This window comes from Vigna umbellata, chromosome 9 (genome assembly GCF_029865625.1).
Source record: "Vigna umbellata cultivar VRB3 chromosome 9, Vumbellata_1.0, whole genome shotgun sequence".
Taxonomy (NCBI): domain Eukaryota; kingdom Viridiplantae; phylum Streptophyta; class Magnoliopsida; order Fabales; family Fabaceae; genus Vigna; species Vigna umbellata.
In genome coordinates, this window is record NC_142173.1 from 26,211,960 (window position 1) to 26,233,708 (window position 21,749).

The 21,749-nt window shown below is 36.0% G+C and overlaps 1 protein-coding gene across 1 annotated transcript; it reads right to left on the reverse strand.

Annotated features, from left to right (window-relative positions):
- Positions 1-276: 276 nt before the first annotated feature.
- On the reverse strand, positions 277-20,826 carry LOC124838594 (serine/threonine-protein phosphatase BSL3-like). The gene is made up of 21 exons (XM_088099827.1): positions 19,951-20,826; positions 17,807-17,867; positions 17,622-17,700; positions 17,438-17,517; positions 17,262-17,356; positions 17,065-17,164; positions 15,611-15,680; positions 12,957-13,058; positions 12,786-12,867; positions 12,056-12,235; positions 6,058-6,331; positions 5,746-5,983; positions 5,479-5,649; positions 4,616-4,854; positions 3,484-3,568; positions 3,298-3,396; positions 3,020-3,219; positions 2,858-2,933; positions 1,388-1,523; positions 1,157-1,296; positions 277-973 (listed from the first exon to the last, which is right to left on the reverse strand). The coding sequence occupies exons 1-21, from the start codon at positions 20,384-20,386 to the stop codon at positions 890-892; spliced, it is 3,027 nt and encodes a 1,008-aa protein (XP_087955953.1). The 5' UTR covers positions 20,387-20,826; the 3' UTR covers positions 277-889.
- Between the last annotated feature and the right edge of the window lie 923 nt (positions 20,827-21,749).

The window sequence follows — 21,749 nt, forward strand, 5'->3', positions numbered from 1 at the left end:
ATTCTAAAGATATTATTTCAAATTAAACAAATAAAATTTATCAACTTTATGTAATTTTTTTTTTTTTAAGTTTTTTATACAGATTAACATGTAAAAAATGAAATTCTTAGGCAGACTGATGCATCTCAATCCGCTTTTTTACCAGTTAAATACAAAACAGATGAAAACGGACCAAGTATATTCCTATTCAGAGTTGGAAAGTAAGAATGGGAATTAAAACATGCAATTTCTATCACTGCCGGGAACAGTGTATGCTATTTGAAGCACAAGGCAATATACAAAATTCTATTTTCAAAATTCACATTTCTGTCAGAATATGTGGGTTCACACAGAAGTTAGTTGTACAGAGCATGGATGGGAATTACACAAAGCAACACCTATGATACATGGACCCCCCAAGAAAGATTTCTGATTTATATATCTCACCATCACAGGGAAAAAGAAAAGAAACCCGTCCTCTTCATTTAAAATATAAATTCAAAAAACAATAACCTAGGGACGATGAGTAAAAAATATGTAAGAAAAATAATGACAAAAATAACCAGCACTGACAATCCATGATGCACACATCCATGACCTTGATTTTGTACCTACGGCTCAATTTACAACAGCTGGGTGGGAACCCAAACTGCAACTTCTAGCTTTGTCAAAGTCAACCAACCTAGCAGTGGCTACCAACTTTGCTTCTCGAGCTTGTATCTTGTAGATGCCAGATGATTGAGTGGTGAGAACCAAGACAAAGAAAAGCTTGGTCCTTCAAGCATTCTGCGGGTATCGATCACAAGCTCCAATACCCCGTAAATGGCATCATGCTATATATGTAACACCGGAAATTCAGGCGATAGCACAAGCGTCAAGGCATAAACATTACGGGTTTCCTTAATAATCATTATATCCAAGCAAGAGAACCTCGGTCATTTGTTACTTGAGGACGGCCTCTAGTTGGTGTTGGTGGTCTGTTGGCATTCAACTCCTATTTACGTTTTAACCAAAAAGAAATGTGTGAATAGCAAAGAGAAAACGCCAGAAATATAGATTTAGTCGCATAATACTAATTTTCAGATTAAAAGTCACTTAGATAGATATGAACGTAATCATTTAATAAGTGAAATATTATGCAGCACCAAGAGCGTGCTAAAAATTGAATGAACAATACCTGCATCCATGTGTCCTCAATGTGTCGCTCCGGTGAAGTTTCCGGTGAAGAAATTGCAGGTGGTAATGGATGAATCAATTTAGGAACCACAACAAGATCTCTTCCCAAAACTAAAATCGCCCCAGCATTATTTGCCGTACCTATTACCCAGCCAACAATACAGTGCCAAAATTTAGAACGGAGAATTATCTTTAGAGGAAAGTGCAATAGACAAAGGCCAGTAACAAATACCACAGTAGTTTGTCGCAGAAAAAAGTGTGATCAAATGTCCCTGAGCAAATCGCTCAAAGCCATCCATCACGCATTCATGTGCCCGAACAATCAGCTGAAGATCATTGTTGTTGCAAAATTCCATGACCCGATCAGGCTGCAACAGTAAGACCCATTTAGATGAGCATAATATCACATATAGGAGTTTGGAGTTTAAACAATTAAGCCAACAGAAGCCTTAAAAAAAAAAATTTTAAAAAAAAAAATTTTAAAAAAAAAAGACTATCCAAGAAGGCAAGTGCCTAGATCTTAGGTGAACGAAACAAAAGATAGAATTAGAGAAGAACCGAAAATATTTTATCCCATCACACTGAAAACATGAGTACAGAAATGTATTTATAGGCATTGGTTACTGACAGTTGTACTAACTAACTCACTAATAAAACCTAAAGCAGTACAAAATGACTTACATATGATGACTATATAAGCTGTACAGACTAACTTGTTTCTACCAACACTAGAACAATAAAAATAATAGCCATCACAAAATGTATGCACTTCAAATTAGACGAAATATTGAGTGTAGCATTAACAATAACGTCAGAAAATGTTTGGGGCTAAGGTAACTCAAGTTGTAGCATTAACAATAACGTCAGAAAATGCTTGGGGCTAAGGTAACTCAAGTTGGAGAGCCGTATTATGGGTGACCTTATTGCACGGTTCAAAGAATACTTGTGTATGTGATGTAAGTGAACGTGTACGGAAAAACTGTATCTAGGGTGAGTTCTTCGTTCTTCATCTACCCTATCTATGATTCTACGATGGCTCAAGAACACTCATTCTTCAGCTGTTGAGAGACTCTTTATGGGAAGGGAATAAATGAGACTGGAGACATGCAGTATAGAAAAGCCAAACAACAGCACTAGTAAATGAATGAAATCAGATTTGTAGTTTTTGCAACTATCTATGATAAGGCTAGCTTTGAAAATAATCGCCCAATATATGCACGTTACAAGTACATAAGTTTCAGGGCATAAACACTGCACAATTTATTTGAAAAGTTTCAAATGATTCATCAAAATTATTATACAGTAATACATAAACATGAATTTTCTAGAATAATAAAACAATTAATGTATGAGCATTAAAATTTGTCAAAGTTATGAAACCGAAAAAACAAAATAAACAATATTATTATACAAATTGAATTATAATGTAATGACATTCTAAAGATTTTATTCACCATCCTCTGATCATATAAGTCAATTATGTACAACTGTTGACATTAATAACAATTACTTTATAACTCATATAAGGTATTTTTTTAATTCTTTGATGGAGTAAAAATATTTACAATGCCAGTAAATAAAAATTAAACTCTTGTATATTTGTTGTCAAATGTAGAAAAAACAAAACCTGAACCTATTTGTCATTCTACTGCAAACTAAAAATCATAATGGTTTGTCCAAATACCAAATAACAACCACTCACCCCAAAAGTAACTAATCCTGGACCCCGAGCATTTGGCCGCAGCCCTTCCACACTGTCATTCTCTGTAGGGTCAGACCTGGAGAAACACTTCATGCTGTCATTCTTTCCAAAGAAAATGAAATAAATTGTTACAAACATCATGAGTATACAAAAAGCACCAACCACAATAGATCCATAAGCACGATTGATCCTGCTTCCATCGTAATTGGACGCTGAATATTCTCAATTTGTTCAACGTGGTTTATTGAACGACCAATACCCCCATGCATGCAAATAATTTTTTTCTCAATTAGTGCTGCCAGAGGAAGCCAATTAAACAGACGGTTTATACGGTGCCATGCCCAAATTCCATCTCTCTCACCCTATCAGCAAATAACAGAAGTTCTTGAGTGACAAACAAAAGAAAATATGCCCTGCATATGTAATGTCAAAGTCCTTACCATCCTCTCGATGCACTCTATTCGGAATCCAAAAAGGGCATTAATATCTGCAGCTTCATGATTTCCACGTATTAAATGTACGTTGTTTGGATACTCAACCTGCATAATCCAAACAACCATGCATAAATTTGATGCCATCAAACATGTCAAACAACACAAAAAGACAACCTATAGCATCCAGAGTACCTTCAGAGCAAGCAGAAGGCTAATAGTTTCCAGGCTGTGTTGACCCCTATCAACATAATCTCCAAGGAATAGATAGTCGATGTATCTGATAGTCATTATACAAATTATCATTAGAGGACATTAAATGCCTAAATCACTTACATTAGAATAGACCAAAAAATATAATGCTGCTCGGTCATGGGGGAAGGGGAAATAAATACAAATTATTTATTCTCTTCAGTACCTCTGCAATAGCCAGAAAACCAGTAAAAGTTTAAGAACCTTCTTATAAACTGATTTGAACTGGTCTTTTTAGAAAAAACAAGAAAAAAAATGACTTATTCAATTTTTTTATTAATTTAAAAAATATTCTAAAGAATCTATTTGATAAGAAACTTGAAATGAAAGATTATATTATTTTTTTTAGAAAACGTTTTTTCTAACAGAAGCAAGAAAGGAGTCTTGAGAATTGGGTTTGATTCTAAATTCTAAGCATTAGTAGCTTTGTTTGTTCTAAAAAATGTTATAAATATTTTTGTCTCGGATTCAAGGAAAGATTCTAGCAGTGAAAAGGAATCAATAATTTTAGAAATGAATAAAGGATCATATATGATATTTACATATTTTGCTTTCATTTAACTAGTTATAAAGAACTTTAAAAAATTAAGAATCTGCAATATGATCCTTTTATATACTAACTTAAAAATGATCTAACTAAATAATTTAACAATTCTGTAATAGTATATTTCTTGATATAATATAAAAGTATGCGTTAAAATTACCAACTCAACCTACTTCAACCACAATTAAACCAGCGAGCTCTCAATCAAGCCCCTTACCAGTCCATTGTTTGGTCTGATTTAAAACAAATCATTAACATTAACCATACAGTTGGACTCCACGATGTTCAAGACATATTATGAAAGCAAACCCTCTGGCTCAAACAATTAAAAAGCAGGTTGCCATCGTTTGGACATCTTAACATGCTACTAATCATGCACAGAAACGATCTGATAAATACTGACCCATAGGCTATTACTAGAAATAAGAGACAGATGCCATAATAATAATAATAAATAAAATTATTGACACAATATAACTATCCTTCATTCACATTTATATACAAATAATCCACAAAAACTAAGCAACTTACGCTATGTCACCAGCCGTGGATGGTGAGCCATACTCATCAAAGAGGCGCATGAGATCTCCAAATTGCCCATGTAAATCACCAAATATTTTAATTGGAGCCCTAAGCTGTATGACGCTTGGTTCACTTGAAAATATTCGTTCTGCACTATCACAAAGATCCGCAATTTCATTGCAGTCCAAGAAAAACTGTCGCCGAACCGGAGGTTTCCAACCACGTGGCTTTAAGAGGTGAGCTACAACCTAAAAAAGAAGGTCCAGAAGCTTGATAAGAAACAGGCAGATATAACTTGAAGCCAACAAGCTGGGTGATTAAACATAATATTTACAAAGTAACCCATGAAGAGACGTACAAGGAAATCAAGCTTCAACACCACAGATTTAAAATATTGCAATGCAGGAAAATGATGTGAATGTAATGGTGTATTTATTAGTGAATGCCAACAAAAGGAAGGTTAACGAACAAGACTAAACGAATACCTGACCCTACTCATGACTACCAGATTTTATTGGTCAGGTTGTTAATTTTTAGTTGTTCATGTTATTTTAAATCGATCACATATAAAGATATAGTGCACCGATCCACTACTATTGCTTAACTAATAAACACAAATACTATTTATTCTTAAAGAATTTAATTTTAATCTTCTAGTAGTGCAAAAATTCTTCACTGTCATCCAATCATTTATTCTCAGTTTTAACGTCATTAAAGAGTTTGACCATTATAACCACCATTAGCTCAAACGCTTCCAACAGTGTGGCAACCTATTATTGATACCATTAAAAATATATGGAAGATTAAAGATTTTTTTCTAATACTATTAGTATGAATACTGTAATCAATTATAACTAATAAAGAGACACGACCTTCTTTGGTACACTATTGATAGACATCTGCCGATCTAATAACTTCCTAGCAGCTGTTGCACTTTCAGGAGTCCCATAACTGACTCGCCTGCCTTCATTCTCAAACTGATCAATTGAAAGCTGTCTAACCATGCCACCTAATGCACCACCAGTCTCTGCAGCAACAACCACCTGCAGAAAATTCCAGGAAATGGAAATTGGGCTTCAACATCCATGAAATTTGAGACAACAAAATTTTCCCAAGGAGATAAAAAATGTATTACTCACAGCTCTGTGATGCAGCCTCACTCCACCAGGAGGAATGCTATTTGACGCAGAAGAATCAGGCTTAATCAAGGAATATATTTGTTTCCCACTAGGTGTTGCCTCAGCCCCACGATCTCGGTCAGGCAATTCAACTTCCCCATTTACTTGCCGTGCTTTGGCAGCAGCCAGTGTGGCACTAATAGCTTCAGCTTCTGCGGCTGATGCTTCAACTAGATATTCAACTCCTTTGCTTGTTCGCCTGTTAAAAATTCTTCACATGAATGACAGCCAAAATAACAATTCAATACGTTCAGATGATAAAAACAGACATACCTAGATCCTGGGAGTAAGGCATTTTCAGTGCTGATATCAGTATGTATGTCCCCATTTACAGGGGGTGCAACTGGATTTCCCAAAACAACAGCACCATCCGGAGTTGCTTCAATCATGGTTTGCCTTGTCCTATCATCAACAAATCCACCATATCGTCCAGGTAGTCGTCCAGCTTGTACATTAGATGCAGCTGCAGCTGCTGCATGTGAAGCAGCAGCTGTTGTTTCAGCAGCAGCAAGATCTTCAGCAACAAGTAGATCGTCCAGCAAGACCCCTACAGCATGAAGAATACAACATGGTCACTCACATACATCAAGCAAAAATATCAGAACTCACCACAACATACAATACCAAACTGAGGTTGATAACAAGCTTTTCAGCTTCCAAGAAAAAAAAAGTCACTGGTCATGCTCAATAACAGTTCAAATTTGAAATTATATTGTTATCCTAGATCCATAAAAAAGAAAAAATAAATGAATTTTATATCCTCTAATGAATTTTACAACTGTTAATAGGAATTATCTCTCATAATGTTCACGCATGCCTAGTGTGGGAAGAGAGAAAAGTTAAACCGAAACCATATGTTTTTGACACAACACTCGTGCATTATTTATATTCAGAAAAAATAATCAATACAATAAATAGAGGAGATTTTATATCCTATAATAATAAAGATATAGAACGGGAAAAAAATAAAAATGTTCCTAATCATACATATATAATTTAGATTTTCCTGATTATATAGGATAAGCACCTTATTTTTATTTCTACAATTATAGCAACTATCAATACCCCAATGTTTCTCTCAACAGTCTAGATGTGCTCTTCTCAACTCAAAGTCTTCCTCAAAAACAGCTAGCTAAACATGCAGTTGAGCAATATTAAGATTAAGATTTTCGAAAGTCATGTAAGAAGACCAGAGAACAATCACTGATAGGTATTAGAATTAACTGACTGCTCTTGTCAGTTAAAACTAACACTTGAGATTGAAACTATAAAATAATTCTAGAAGGCTTGATTGATCCCTCTCATAATCTTTTATTTATAAAAATAAATTGATAAAAGAGTACTTGATAATTAGGTAACCTTAGACACAATATAATCATGATAGGGTAACCTAGACACAATATAATCATGATAGGGTAACCTAGACACAAAATAATAATGATAAATAGGGTAACCCTAGACATGGTAACTCTGACTTCGAATAAGATGTACATATGCTTCAGACCATCAAGAGAGAATGTCTATAAACCAAATTGGACTCACAAACCAGCGTAACCAAAGAGACTCTTCATAAGCTTATGGAGAATAATATTGGACAACCACAAAACTTCATCTAGCACCATGAACCTTCAAGTAGGATGACTTTGACAAAGTTGATTTCCATCAAAAGTGAATGATGAGTGGTAGACAACGACAAACTGCAGAGACTGGATTTCCATCAAGTAAGGATGGGACCTGCATGGCTAAAAGCGACAAAAATGCAGAGACTGTTATTTCTGACTAGTTGGGGCCTACAGTGGCTGAAAGCGACAAAAAATGCAGGGACTGCTATCTCTGACTAGTTGGGGCCTGCAGTGGCGGAAAGCGACAAAACTGCAGGGACTGCCATCTCTGACTAATTGGGGCCTGCAATGACGGAAAACAGGACTGTCATCTCTGACTAGTTGGGGCCTCTGACTAGTGTTTGACTAGTGGGTGGAAACATACTCCCCTCACTACAGGGACTAAATTGCCATTACTGATTGATGGGGCCTGCAGGGACTAAATTGTATTGATGGAGCCTGCAAGGACTAAATTGCCATCAAATAAGGATGGAGCCTGCAGTGGACAAAATCATACTGCAGGGACTAAACTGCCATCAAGTAAGGATGGGGCCTGTAGTGGCTAAAAGCGACAAACTATAGGGATTAAAGTGGCCATCAGTGAACTGCAGGGACTAAACTGCCATCAAGTAAGGATGGGGCCTGTAGTGGCTAAAAGCGACAAACTATAGGGATTAAAGTGGCCATCAGTGACTGATGAGGCCTGTAGTGGCTGAAACATACTCCCCCTTACGACAAACGACGAAAATGATGACGCGCCAATGACAAATCATGAAGGTGGAAGATCATAATGGTCTCTATAATTCATCAAAGCATCCAAAAACAAATCTGACAAGGGACTGGTGAAATTGTTTGACTAAGATTCTTAATCTTGCCATAAATAGACTCCCCCTCATGTCATGAGCAACGTTCAACCCATGACTTTAGTGTTGAAATTCCTTGGTCTTAACTAGTTGATAACACTGACTCTCCTTAGAGACTTTTAAATAAATAACATAAGTCATCAAGAACATCACAACTGCTACAATATGCAAAGCTAAACAAATATTATGAAGGGAGGCTAATGAACAATGCTGAAACAGAGGTAAAATGTTGAAACAGAGAGTTTTTTCTTTTTTTTTTATTTGATCGAGCGAGACGAACGGCAGTGGCACGTGTGATTCCGACACCAGGAAGGTGGCATATGGCAAACACGCGCCGGAAGCTTATCGGAGAGAAATTGTGCATGACATCGCGTGTGGATGAGAATGAGGCAACGACTAGGGATGGGTCGCGCTCCTCGAGGCGCACAAAACCCCTAACTTTACCAGAGAAAATATGACGACGGCAGAGGCGGACGGATGTGGCGCACGTGACAGTGCCTGGATGAGAACTAACCCTCTCGCTCAAGGAGGGGATCCAGATCCACTAGTCGTCAGACTAAACTGTGGCAGCAAATGGCAACATACGACAGTAGACGGTAGACGATGGTTGGCAGTGGACAGAGGCGAACAGTGGGCGGCAACGGACGTTGGGAAACAACACACAGTGGCAGACAGTGGCGAACGACATCAGGAACCGTGGTTGATGGTGACAAACTTTTGTGGACAGCTCCTCATGGTGGCAAAACAGTGTTAGATGGACAACGGCAAATGGCACCAGACAACGACAAACGGCGCCAGACAGTGGCAAACAACGTCGGACAGAGACAAACAAGCAGTTGCGGACAACAACTAAGATTTGAAGACTAGACACAAATCAAAATGAGACTGGTCATTGAGATATTTTGGAAAAAATGAAATTTTTAAGGCCGTCGGTGGCGGCAGCCACGGGCCACCGGCGGCAACAAAGACAGAGTAGGAAGAGACTTAAACAACCTGATCTGATACCAACTTGAGATTGAAACTATAAAATAATTCTAGAAGGCTTGATTGATCCCTCTCATAATCTTCTATTTATAAAAATAAATTGATACAAGAGTACATAATAATTAAGATAACCTTAGACACAATATAATCATGATAGGGTAACCTAGACACAATATAATCATGATAAATAGGGTAACCTAGACACAAAATAATAATGATAAATAGGGTAACCCTAGACATAATATAATCATGATAAATAGAATAAATATTCTAACACTAACATAAGAGAGTCTAACAGAAAATCAGTGCAACCGAAAAGAGAAAGAAATATCTTCAACAGAATTATTCTGACAAAATAGTAAAAAGCTAAGAAATATTCATCGATCCGAAAAATTGAAGCTCTGATAATGGAAAATACAGTTTTCATGATAAGGACCGTTCCCTACTTTTACACTATAATTTGATCATTCTCTAGTTAATATAAGATATCCAACATATTCTTTCACACTATGCATCAAACATCTCAAGCATAAGACTAAATATTTGTGGTGAGTAATTCAATAGTAGATGACAAAATAGTCGATAGCAAGTGGGACAAAATAAAAAGATGAGAATTGCTCCGATTAATATGCTACTATTTGGCCACATATATGGTTGAAGTGGGATATTTTGTAAATATCTAGTCTCATGCTTGAGAATCTAACATGGCTTGGTATGGTCAAAATATAACATATAAGTGAGTGTAAACCTTACCTTAAAAACCATTTGCGTAAAGTTGAGTTCAATCAGATCTCATTTCACAAATTATAATGAAAGAGGTTATCCTGGCTATTTTGTTGGACCGACCATCCAATAAACTATTGGGCCATAATTAGACCACTCATATTTATGCTCACATTGAAGATGTCCAATCCTCAACTTGAAATAGTATATTGAAGATCCTGCGTTAACTAGTAATATGACTAAAATGTAATATATAAATGGAGCGTAAATCTCATCTTATAAATTAATTTTGAGGTTAAATTAAGCCTGAATCCATATTCTAAGATATGCTAAGATGATCATGTGATTTGAGCTATTTCATAAGTTTCTACCTTCCACCTTATCTCCTAACACCATTTAAGAATTCATATTCTAGTAAGCAATACTAACATTTAATACCATTTGCTTCAAAGTCCAAACAAAAATATAAAAAATAATAATAATAATAAATTCAACTGAATATTAAGCAAAATAAAATGTGTGAATTAGATACATTAAAGTAACTAAATTAACATCACAAAGCAGTCTGACCTTATCAACAACATTGATATTGATAAAGGTGTTGAACAATAGGAAAAAAAAGAGATTGAACTGAAACTGTGTTTTTCTAATAAAACGGAATGAATACAATAAATATAGGAGATTTGATATTGATAAAGGTGTTGAACAATAGGAAAAAAAGAGATTGAGCTGAAACTGTGTTTTTCTAATAAAAAGGAACTGATACAATAAATAAAGTATATTTGATATCCTCAAATAATAAAGATATGATCCTTGTTTCTTTAAGTATAACACTCCTCAAGTTGGAGCATGAGTCATATGTGTCCAGCTTGCAGCAAATATAATCATTTTTTTATCCTCTTAGAGACTTCGTGAATGCAACCAACAATTTACTAGAATTGACAAATCTAGTGGTGATATCTGGAGACTCCAGTTTCTTCTTTTATGAGTGACAATCCCCTTTATATGCTTGGCCCTCCTACTAAAGACAGCATACGAGACAATGTGTAATATTGTCTAGTTGTTACATATAAGATGCATTAAGAAATTTTATTCAAGTCTAAGCTCTTTGAGGAGTTGTTTTAGCCATATGAGCTCACAAATGACTCATGTTATTTCTTTGTATTCTTGTTCTGTACTTGATCTTGCCACAAAAATTTGTTCTTATTGTTCTACAATATTAAATCACTTCAACAAGAATACAATACCCTAAAGAGGAGGGTCAATCACTTGGCTCCCTGCCTAGTCGACATCAAAATATCCAACGATTTGATTGTTTCCCTTATCTTTGTAAATGAGGCTTTTAACAAGAGCATTCTTATCATACTTTAGTATTTGTATGGTTGTGAACTTGACCAGAAAAGTTTAAAAATTGACTTACTATGGTCACTACAGAGATCATCTCAGGTTTAGTCACAGTTAGGAATTTAGTTTACCAATTAACATAATGTATACCCCAGAATCAAAATACAGCACTACTCGGTCAAGTACAAGTTGACACTCAGTCATTCATGTGTCCACAGACTATACATCTCTATTTCTCCTAGAATGTCAAGAGCATATTTTCTCTAACATATGACTATCCTTGGATTGTGCAACTTCTATACCAAGAAATGCCTTATGTGTCCAAGATCTTTTGTCTAGAACTTTTGAACAATATACTGTTTTAGTTGTACGATACCCTCCTTATCAATATACTTTTGAACAATAGTAGTTGGTGCGATAGATCCAACAACAAACTTTGCTAGAATAGGCCTAAAACCATGTTAAACTATAGGAAAGAGAGAGACATTGAGTTGTATGTGTTTTTAAAACAACACTTGCTTTATTTATAATCAATACAATAATTAGAGGAGATTTTATATCCCCTAATAATAAAGATATGATACGGTAATACATAAAAACTTTCCTAATAATACACATATATAATCTAGATATTCTTTATTACATAAAATTTACTCCTTATTTTTATAATTATAACAAAAACAGTCATGCATGTTCAAGCAAATAGGAAATTAATTCAATTTAGATGAACCGATTTAACTTAAATTTAAGACTTACCCCCACGCAAACCACCATAGATAAAAATCAGGTCACCGATAGCTGCGGCAGCATGCCTACAACGCCGTGTCAACTCAACTGATGCATCTCCACCAGCAGCATCAGCACTGTATCTACCTGTTCTTGGACTGGTAACAACAGATTTTGTATCACACCAAACACCAGCAGCGGTGTCCAACACTACAAAAGGCAAAAAAAAAACAATAGAAATACTTATAAATGCCACATTAATTGGCATAACAATAAATCATGCTTTCACATACAAAAGAAATTACCATCGGAAAAAAATAACTAAAGGCTACAGCAGCATCTAGGCACGAGCAAGCTACCCTACAAACAGTAGCTAAAACAGTAATGAAACTTCAAAAGCATTTGGTATCGCTTATAACAAGATCATCCCAATTTCCACAAGATTCTCTTTCTCAATTTGTGCAAAGTAAATTCATCCTTCAGTCAAAAATGAAAAAATATGTACACAAGAACATAGGAAGATATAAGGTTATAAAGGCTACTTTATAAAAGATATAAGTTCTCTAAAGTGAGGGATACACAGATAAAGTACAAGTCATAACAGTTGATCCAAAATTAAAAAGGCATAGATTTTAACAACTTCATAGTTTGTTATGCCATAGGATGTATGTTAGTACAATATAAGCCACTAACTTTTCAATCACCAGTTGTACCTCTGCTCTTTATCCAAGATTAAGCATCACAACTAAGAACCAAGTACCTGCAACACTTGATGAATCTTCAACCATCTGTCCTCCCCCAAGAGCCCCACCAAACACATGAAGCCTTGCATTAACAAATACCTGGAATCGTTAAACAAGTAAATCGAAATCCTTAGAATATATGACCAACTAAGAAATAAATATAAAAAATAAAAGAAACTAAGTCATACTGCTGCATGTTGATATCTTGGAGATGGTGAGACACCAGGAGCAATGGCCCATTCCCAACGACCATCTCTATGCTTAGCAAGTCCATATGCACTTGCCAATGGCTGTAATATAAGATTTAGGGGAAGGGCAAGAATGAAAGAACATGTGGTCAGGTTAGAAACAAGAAATTCGTATGAGCCACGTGAAAATGCTTAACAAAGACAGAATTACATGAATCCACCAATAAGTGTTTGTTGATGAAAACAAAAAACATAAATTGATAATAGCTATCAGTAGAAACGAGGTCAATCATAAAATAACCACGAGTGTTGACTATTTTCCCGCAGGTAATAGCCTGCCTGAAAATTTAAAGATTCTGTATAGTTGTCAGATTTTTCAACAGATTATTGTGATAGGTTTGGCCTTGTGTATAAAAGGAGGAATAACTGAATGTGACAGTCATAACCTCCTGTAGATGTTTTCCATGTACCTGACTATTATAAATAGTCAAGGTTTAGTTTTAGGGAGGTTAGCTTGCTGTTTTCTAAAGGGGAAAGGAGTGGTGGGAGGGTAAGGTCCTCTCAAAGGAACCTCAATTGTTGTACACTGTTACTGTTTTCTACCACATTCGAAGAGACAGTCTTGTTCTGTAAGTTCTGTTGGCCCTATCATTCTAGAGTCTGTCTTCAATATTTCTGTAAGTTCTGTTGGCCCTATCATATTGCCAAAAGTATTATCTAGCTTCATTTATTGGAACTCAAATATCAATAAGAAAATATTCAACCATTTATGGTAGGATACTAAGAGTGTATGAGAGAAGAAAGACAAGGGGGGTTAGGCCGAACGGTAGGATACATACTCTACAGAATTAATAAAATTCGTACACATACATACTTTCATTTTTGTTGTTATAGTATTTGAGTGAGGAGAGAGCATCGATTTAGGTTTCTCGCATAAAGAAACCTAACAATTTATCACCGGATTCTATATCAAGCCTGTATATGGGTGATGAGGCCTAGAGAATGAGTGAGTTTCCTCAACCTCTAGCCCACGAAGGTACCAAGACATGGTGGGGAAAAGTATAAGTGAGAAAGAAGAATCCAAGGGCTGAGGTGGCATGTAGTTAGAGGAGAGAGAAATCAGGAGGGGAATGGAGAGATTCTATTGGTATTAGTTTTGACTGAACGTCGGGGAGGACTGGCATTTTGGTTGTGAGAGGAGAGGAACCGTTTGTGTTGCTCTAGAGAGGAGCGAAGCTCTGGGTGGGATTTATTATCCTTCTATTTCATGTTTTGTTGACAGAATAATACTTACATAGTGTTCCTTTCATTCCTTTCTTTTTCTTCTAAGCTTTTAAGGTGTGGGTCTGTATCAGTGGGTAAGTCAGATTTTAAAATTAAATGAGTGGGTGCCAAGACTCAATTCAACAATGTGCTCTGGATGGATGTTAAAACAGTGGGCAAAATGAACAGAGATTATGCTTAGTCAAGGGAGTGGGATCTACGAAATGATCATATATTGCTACTAGCTGGATTTTGTACCGCACTTTGACCAAATGAAGAGCTAATGGGGTCATGGATTTTTTTCCTTCAAAGTAATAACTCTACAAGGAAGCAAATTATTTTACTTATCAAGAAAGAGTAAATACAGTTTACAACAGAATGGATGGAGATGTCATTCCAGTGATTACCTCTACTCACACTAATCCATGGATGCTTATCTCAGGAACATTTCTTTCAGAGAACTGGTCACTCTTAAAATCAACCTGACTTCGCCCAAATTAAGTTTTCTGATGATGCCTGGGTGGAAACTATACGTGTGCTTGACCATATAACTTTTCTAATTCTGATAATAGGACACAAAATAAAATCCTAGCCATGCTGCTCCTTTTATTGAGATTTTAGGAAGAGGAAAAAACCTTCAGTATTAGAGGCAAGTTAGACCAAGTATTCATAATTTTTTTTTTTAATTCACTTGAATCTACTTGCTTCTGTGCATATTCAGGCACAAGGGTTTGAACTCACTTCTCGATTATTCTTCATTTTATATTCCTGTGGCTTCTTAGTTACCTGAATGTCAAAGGTTTTTCCCAGACAAAACTAGCTGGAAGTTCAAAGTTCCCTCAATAGTAAATTGAGGTTCCTTTGCTCAAACAGCAGTTCAACAGGATTAAGATATTATTTTCCACTGAATTGCAAGCCTCACATTGCTCTCATTCTTGATCTACTTCACACTCAAGCCAAGCACAAAAACAGAAGATCACTTATTTATGAAGAATTGAAAGGCAGTCACGATTCTTTGGATCAATCCAATTTGCAAAAGAAATATACTGTCCTGTAATTTGCTACATTCCTCCTAGTATCTCTGTTTTGTTTTTGCCTTTTTTTTTCAACTCTTGAACATACCTTATCTTTGCCTCTGTTTACTCCTCCATCAGAATGTTCCTTATATGGCAACCAGGTAGAGACAGACCTAATTATTATGGTGAGTTAACATCTTAATCTACCATGGTAGCTTAAGAAAAGTGGATGGGCCACTGTGCAGCTAAACCACAAAGGCATAACGGGAAATAAAAGTGATACTAATGACAGACTATGGCAAATTCATACCAGGAAATTCCTACAGAATTTAATTCAATAGAATGACAAAGTGAATGTCTGAATAGATAACTCACAGCACTATTGGCATCCCTCCCTCCACAAAGCAGAAGAAGCCCATCAGATCGTGCACTGGCAGTTGCATACCTAATAAAAAGTAAATGACAAAACAGTAACTCAATCCCAAATCATAAAAAATTCAAGTATACAAGATAATAAAGAAAAGGAAAGTTTTAGTTGTGGTAACAACAATCAAGATCCTTATAGTACACTCCTGAGCTCAATAAAAACAGTATTAGCTAAGCAAGACTTTAGCAAAAAGGGTCATGAATCATGATTGATTAAATAACAACAGGAGAAAGCTCCCCTAAAGTAAGTTTGCCACCAAAGTGAACAACTAAGGGTACATTCAACCTTACATCATATATTGAGTTAAGATTACAATGTAATTTATTAAATTTCTAAGAAAGTAGAACTAGACCTAACTCAACCCTACAAAACTATCTTGTAAGATAAGGTTTGCACCCACTTATATATTATAATATAGTCATATGTTTAGTTCCCGTGAGATCTCCAATACACCCTACAATATGTTTAGAGCATGTGACTAAATACTTGTGGTGATTTGACAGTGGTCCAATAGCAAGAAGCACAATAGAAAGTGGAGTAAAGCCTAACTCCACCCTATAAAAATAACTTCCAAAGTAAGATTTGTATCTATTTATAAACTATAATTTGGCTATATCTCTAATTGATATAGGATCTCCAACAAAATTAAGGGAGGTTATCTTTATTTGCTAACCTCAACAAATACAAACTTGCTTCCGAGTTGCCTTTTCCATTAAACAATAATGTAGCATTTAATTCACTCTTCATTAAGAATATTCCACAACCTAATTATCATCATACATAAAAGCAACCCCAATATAAAGGCAATCCAACTCTAATATCAAAACGTTCTCAAGCTGTAGGAAGAATAAAGCAGTGATCAACAAATATACCAGCCCAAATATACAATGCAATAGTAAACTAGATAATAGCATGCTTAACATGGCAGCACTACTGAAAATTACAGAAAAATCTGTTTTCACCAATTTTGTCCTGGAGGGGGAAGAGGGGGATAGAAAGAACAAAGAACATTAGGAACAAACCCAAGGCATAGAAATAGTGAAAAAATGGGACAAATAATATGATATGAAGGGAAGCAAACTTAAAAATAAATTTAACCAAAAGCATGTCAGTCTAACAAACCAACACATCCACATCTTCACACGCATGTCAATCTAACAAACCAACATGAAGGATTCAAATTTATTCAACTCAATTACAGTCACCTCTATGTTGACCATCAGAACCTAGTTAAGACATCAAAGGCTACAGAACAAGAAAAACCTGCCCTAAGTGACCCTCAGAACCTAGTCCATGACATCAATGGATTTTGAAACGAGACATGCATAATATTCAATGTGGTTAATTGAAATGTGTGCATAGTGAAGTCAAGATATTACTAAGGAAGGGTCAGACACATTACATGCATGGAGGTGGACCCTCTCCTTCTGGCTCCAACTTGCGCCATTCATAAGGCTTGGCAGCTGTGTCCAAAGCCCATACATCAGCCAAAGGTCTCTTTCCTGGAAAGCAGGGAACAAATGAGTTAACATCAGTAAATTTGCATTCAGAGGAAACATCCAGTACGAACAATGTAAAAAGGAGCATTCCAGTAGTTACCATCATTGCCTCCAATTACCATGAGATACCTCTGCCCCACCAAAGCCATAACATGTCCATAGCGTGGTCCTGGTCCAGGGCCAGGAACACCAACTCTAAATGCAATTCAGAACAAACTAAATCAGATAAACATCATTAAGGAGGAAAAGAAAACGTAGTTTATTATTCTATCTAACCTATGCCATCGTGGTCGTTGCTGAGTGAGATCAAGAACATGAAGATCCTCAGCAAACAAACCAGCAGGACCGATGCCACCCTGTTTTATGGTGTGCAAATACTCCAGTGAGAATGGCAGTACTCATTTAGGGAAACAAATTAAACAATATTCAGATAACCTAAGAGATAGACTCTCAACAATACCTGAATAACAACCATAGTTCCCACAGCAGTTGCCACATGTGCAGCCCTAGGCGTTGGCGGTTCACCAATGGGAGTTATCCTGCATCAAATTTCCTTATAAGCACTGAAGCAAAGTATGCAAGGCTATACAAGCATTACTTAAGCCATAAAAGAGGCTGAAAAGAAGAACTTAGTACTGAGCTTACCTAGACCATTTATTAGTTATGACATCATAACAGTGGACATCAGCAGTGGCACCAGATAAACCTGCGTGGCAAATGAAATGCACCAGTCATGACAAATTTCAACCATAAACACCAACCAATCCAATCCAATCAATATCAATGCTTATACAAAGGGTGGGGCGAGGAATGCACAACATGTAGACAAAAATCATTGTTTGTCTTGAAACATCCCTAACACAATGAACAGATTATGCAAATTCCATTAAATTAGGAACGGCCTAATCAAGTTTTAACATCAGTCTTTAGCTTCTGACATTGGCTTGCACCAGAAATAATGAATGATAGCTGGAACTTCAAGAACTGCACCAATTGTATGGAGCTTCAAATGATGTACAAAAGTATAACCGTTAAATTATGATATATAGCAAGGCCTGTCAACTACGTAGAAATGGGTGGCATTGCTTGCCCAAAACAATATCACTTGGGCCCAGATGAGAAACAAAACATTCTTTATCAGCCTTATTTTTTTTTCCTTGATCAGTAGTGATATATAAAGTAACCCACCAGAAACAACAACAGTCAACCATCAATCTTGTTGAACCATTTCTGTCCTATAATTTATGATAATTTACAATCAATACTACTTAATACTGCAATTCACGAGAAAAAAAACATATTCGGGTATTCAGGAAATAAAGAGCCAAATATGCAAACAACCATCTCTTGACAGATATGATAAGTACCTTTTTCGAATCCAAAGTTTTTCAGGAATAAAATGACTGTTTCCATTATACATCACAATATCTCAAACAAAAAACTTACCAGTTACAGCAGCAAGAAAAGCAATAGGAAGAAAGGAATTAAAAAAGTTAAGACAAACGGAGCCTAGATCTTCAAGTAACTCGGAAATTATGTGACACGGATACAAGAATACAGAAATTTAGTAAAAATACAATATATAATTTGAGTGCTAGATATGTTGACATGAATTATATACAAAAAAATAAAACGACAAACCCATGCAAATGCATAGTGTTTGTAAAGAGATATTGATATTTTGCCGTTAATTCAAGACTTTATCATGGATGATGATCAAAATTTGGAACCAAAAAAGTATCTTCCCTTTACATATTTTTCCATAACCTGTGTTAGAATGTGACAAAATGTATCATTTGTACTATTTAAAAGAATACTGGCTACATATAATTGCCAATAGCTTTATGGATATTGAGGAAAAGATACAATCATATATAATTTTATTTGTACTCAAAGTAGCAGAAACACATCCAAACATCAGTCAATTAAATTTAAAAATAAATGAAAATAAAAGTTGAAGAATACTCCTTAAATACTTTATATAGGATATTGGTATCAGATATCAGATATGTGGATTGCACCAATAAGTTACCAGTTTTTTAAGAATCTGAGCTTCATAGCTTCAGACAAAGACAATATTCCATAATCCACAGCAAAGAAATGGGGATTGGTCTAATTGAACAATTGGTTAAGATGTAATTGATAATGAAATAAAATTCTGGCTCATAAGTAAGCATAGAAGTACGGATGGAGTAAACATGTATTGGATTGGAATGGATGAGACACATTATATTCAGAAATTAAAGACCAGCTAATGTGATGAAATGTTTCCCAATACTGTTTTTTCCATCAATTTCGTGCCCCACTAAAAAGGGGGCAGAAAGCCATGCAAATGGAAACGTTTTAAAATTAACTATAAACTTCCAATTTAACCCACAGAACACAAAAAAGGAAACAAATAATTAAACGCAATATCTGCAAAAATTTCCATAGATTTCAATTCATTTATTGCACTGTAGTGTGCCCAAGATGAATGAAGTATCCAAAACCAGGTTAATGAGAACCATGGTCTCCATGACCAGCATTTAGTTCATATGGATAACGACGCGAAGGAAAAAAACCTCTGGCATAGCACTTACATTTCCATAACCTTAACCAACAAAACAATCGAAGCCATCGTGTATAAACATCTATAATAACTTGCCAAATAGATACATGGCCGCATGCAAAGCGCGAAGCATAAATTTCAAGATTCTGATCAGACTAACAAACCAAAAGTTAAAATACTCGGCAGCTGCATCTACGTTATGTTATTGCCTTCACGACGAAAAGGAAAATAAAATACATACGTATGCCAGCATTTCCAGCGGATGAAGGGGTCCCTGAGGCCGCAGAATTCCCTTCAAGCTCAGTGGCACCGCCGAACAAAATCAGCCTCGGACCAATGTACCCCGGCGTCCCCTCCTCTCCGACCGCCGCCACCGCCGTCAAAGTGTGACCGCACCGCGGTCCCGGCCCATCCTCCTTCTTCTCCAAAATAGCATTCACCACTGAGTAAGTCGGCGCGAGTCTCGGACCAACCACCGGACTATGCTGCACCTGACCCCCCGTCACCGGCGAAGACGGCTGCTGTTGCGACGGCGACTGAGCCTGAGATCCACCTGCCGTCGACAAAGGCGGCGGCGACGGAGGAGGCGGTGACTCTTTTAACTGGTCTCTCTCAGCATGGTTCTGCACCGCCGAATCGTGATCGGCCTCCGGCAACATCGAGGAATCAACGTCCATTTCTTAACCCTAAGATTCGAGCAATTGCTCTAAGATCGGAGCTAGAATTCCCGCGAAACCGCGTCCTGAGCCAACATTTCGATTCGGTTCAAAAAATTGCTATTAAAAACCCTAAGACAGATCCTCCGCTCCTCCAATTCAAATTAAGATTTTCACGCACGCAAATTTTCCAAAAATAGAGGAAAATTCAATTAGGTTATTTCGTCTCTCTTTCTCTCTCTGTGTTTTCGCTCTCTGTCTGTGCGAAAAACAAAGAAATGAAAGAAGCGGTGGTGAACGAAACAAAACGGGACGGAGGAGCAATCTGAATTCTCACACACAATTCGCAACCCAAAGCAGAAAAATAAATTAATAAAAAATTAGAAGAAAAAAAATTCTTTAACTGAGGCAAAAGGATCGTGTCTTTCTCTCTCTACTTTTATTTTTCTACCTTTCTAATCTTTTTTTAAAAAAGGTAATTATTATATATTATACTATATATATTATTTTGAAGGGCATGTATTTATTGATACCGAATTATTCGGTATTTGGTTGGTTGACAAGGTTGATTGTGTCGAGGAACGGAGAGTGAAGTTGGTGACCGGTAGGGGCGGTCGTACGGACGAATTCACAGGCGGCGACACAGCGGAGAACGGAAGAGTTACCGGGACAACCGGCGATTGGTTTAACTCTACAAAAACAAACCAGCTAGTTAAGGTAACATCATTCTCTTTCTTTTTCGCATTACCGTGCCAATAAACATGGAAGGTGACACCACGCGCTGTCTTTACAAAAAATTCTCCTTTTTATGATCAAGAAGCGGAAATTTTTTATTTAAAAAATAATTTAGAAAAAATTAAATATAATTATCTTATAAGCTATGGTTGAATAATCATCAATGAATAAAGTAGGATAAATTCATGTTTGAAAATTATTTCAAACAATAGTTTCTTATTTTATCACTTATATTTAAAAAATCTTTTTATGCTCTTAAACTAATATTTTATAATAACACGTAGTGAATAAGTTGACTTCTTTTAATTGCAATATTTTTTTGTCTCAACAATATATGAGCATTGACTTTTGTTTTTTTTTCAGCTGAAACTATTTACTGTCAAAAAGTCAAAGTCAGTGAAATGATGGTGAAAATTTTGATTGTAAACTATTTACTAAAATAAAATAAAACATTTGAACTCTCTTTTTCTTCATATGAAACAAAAATAAAAACACTTATCCCTTCACTGTAGTTTCTGTTTTCAGTGATAGTTATGTAAACATGAATTTAAAAGTTGTTTTTTTAATAAATAAAAAAAGGGTGAAAGTGTTGTGGTATGAGTATATTTTGGCAAAAGGAATGTTGAGAAGGAAAGTTTGTAGAGTGGAA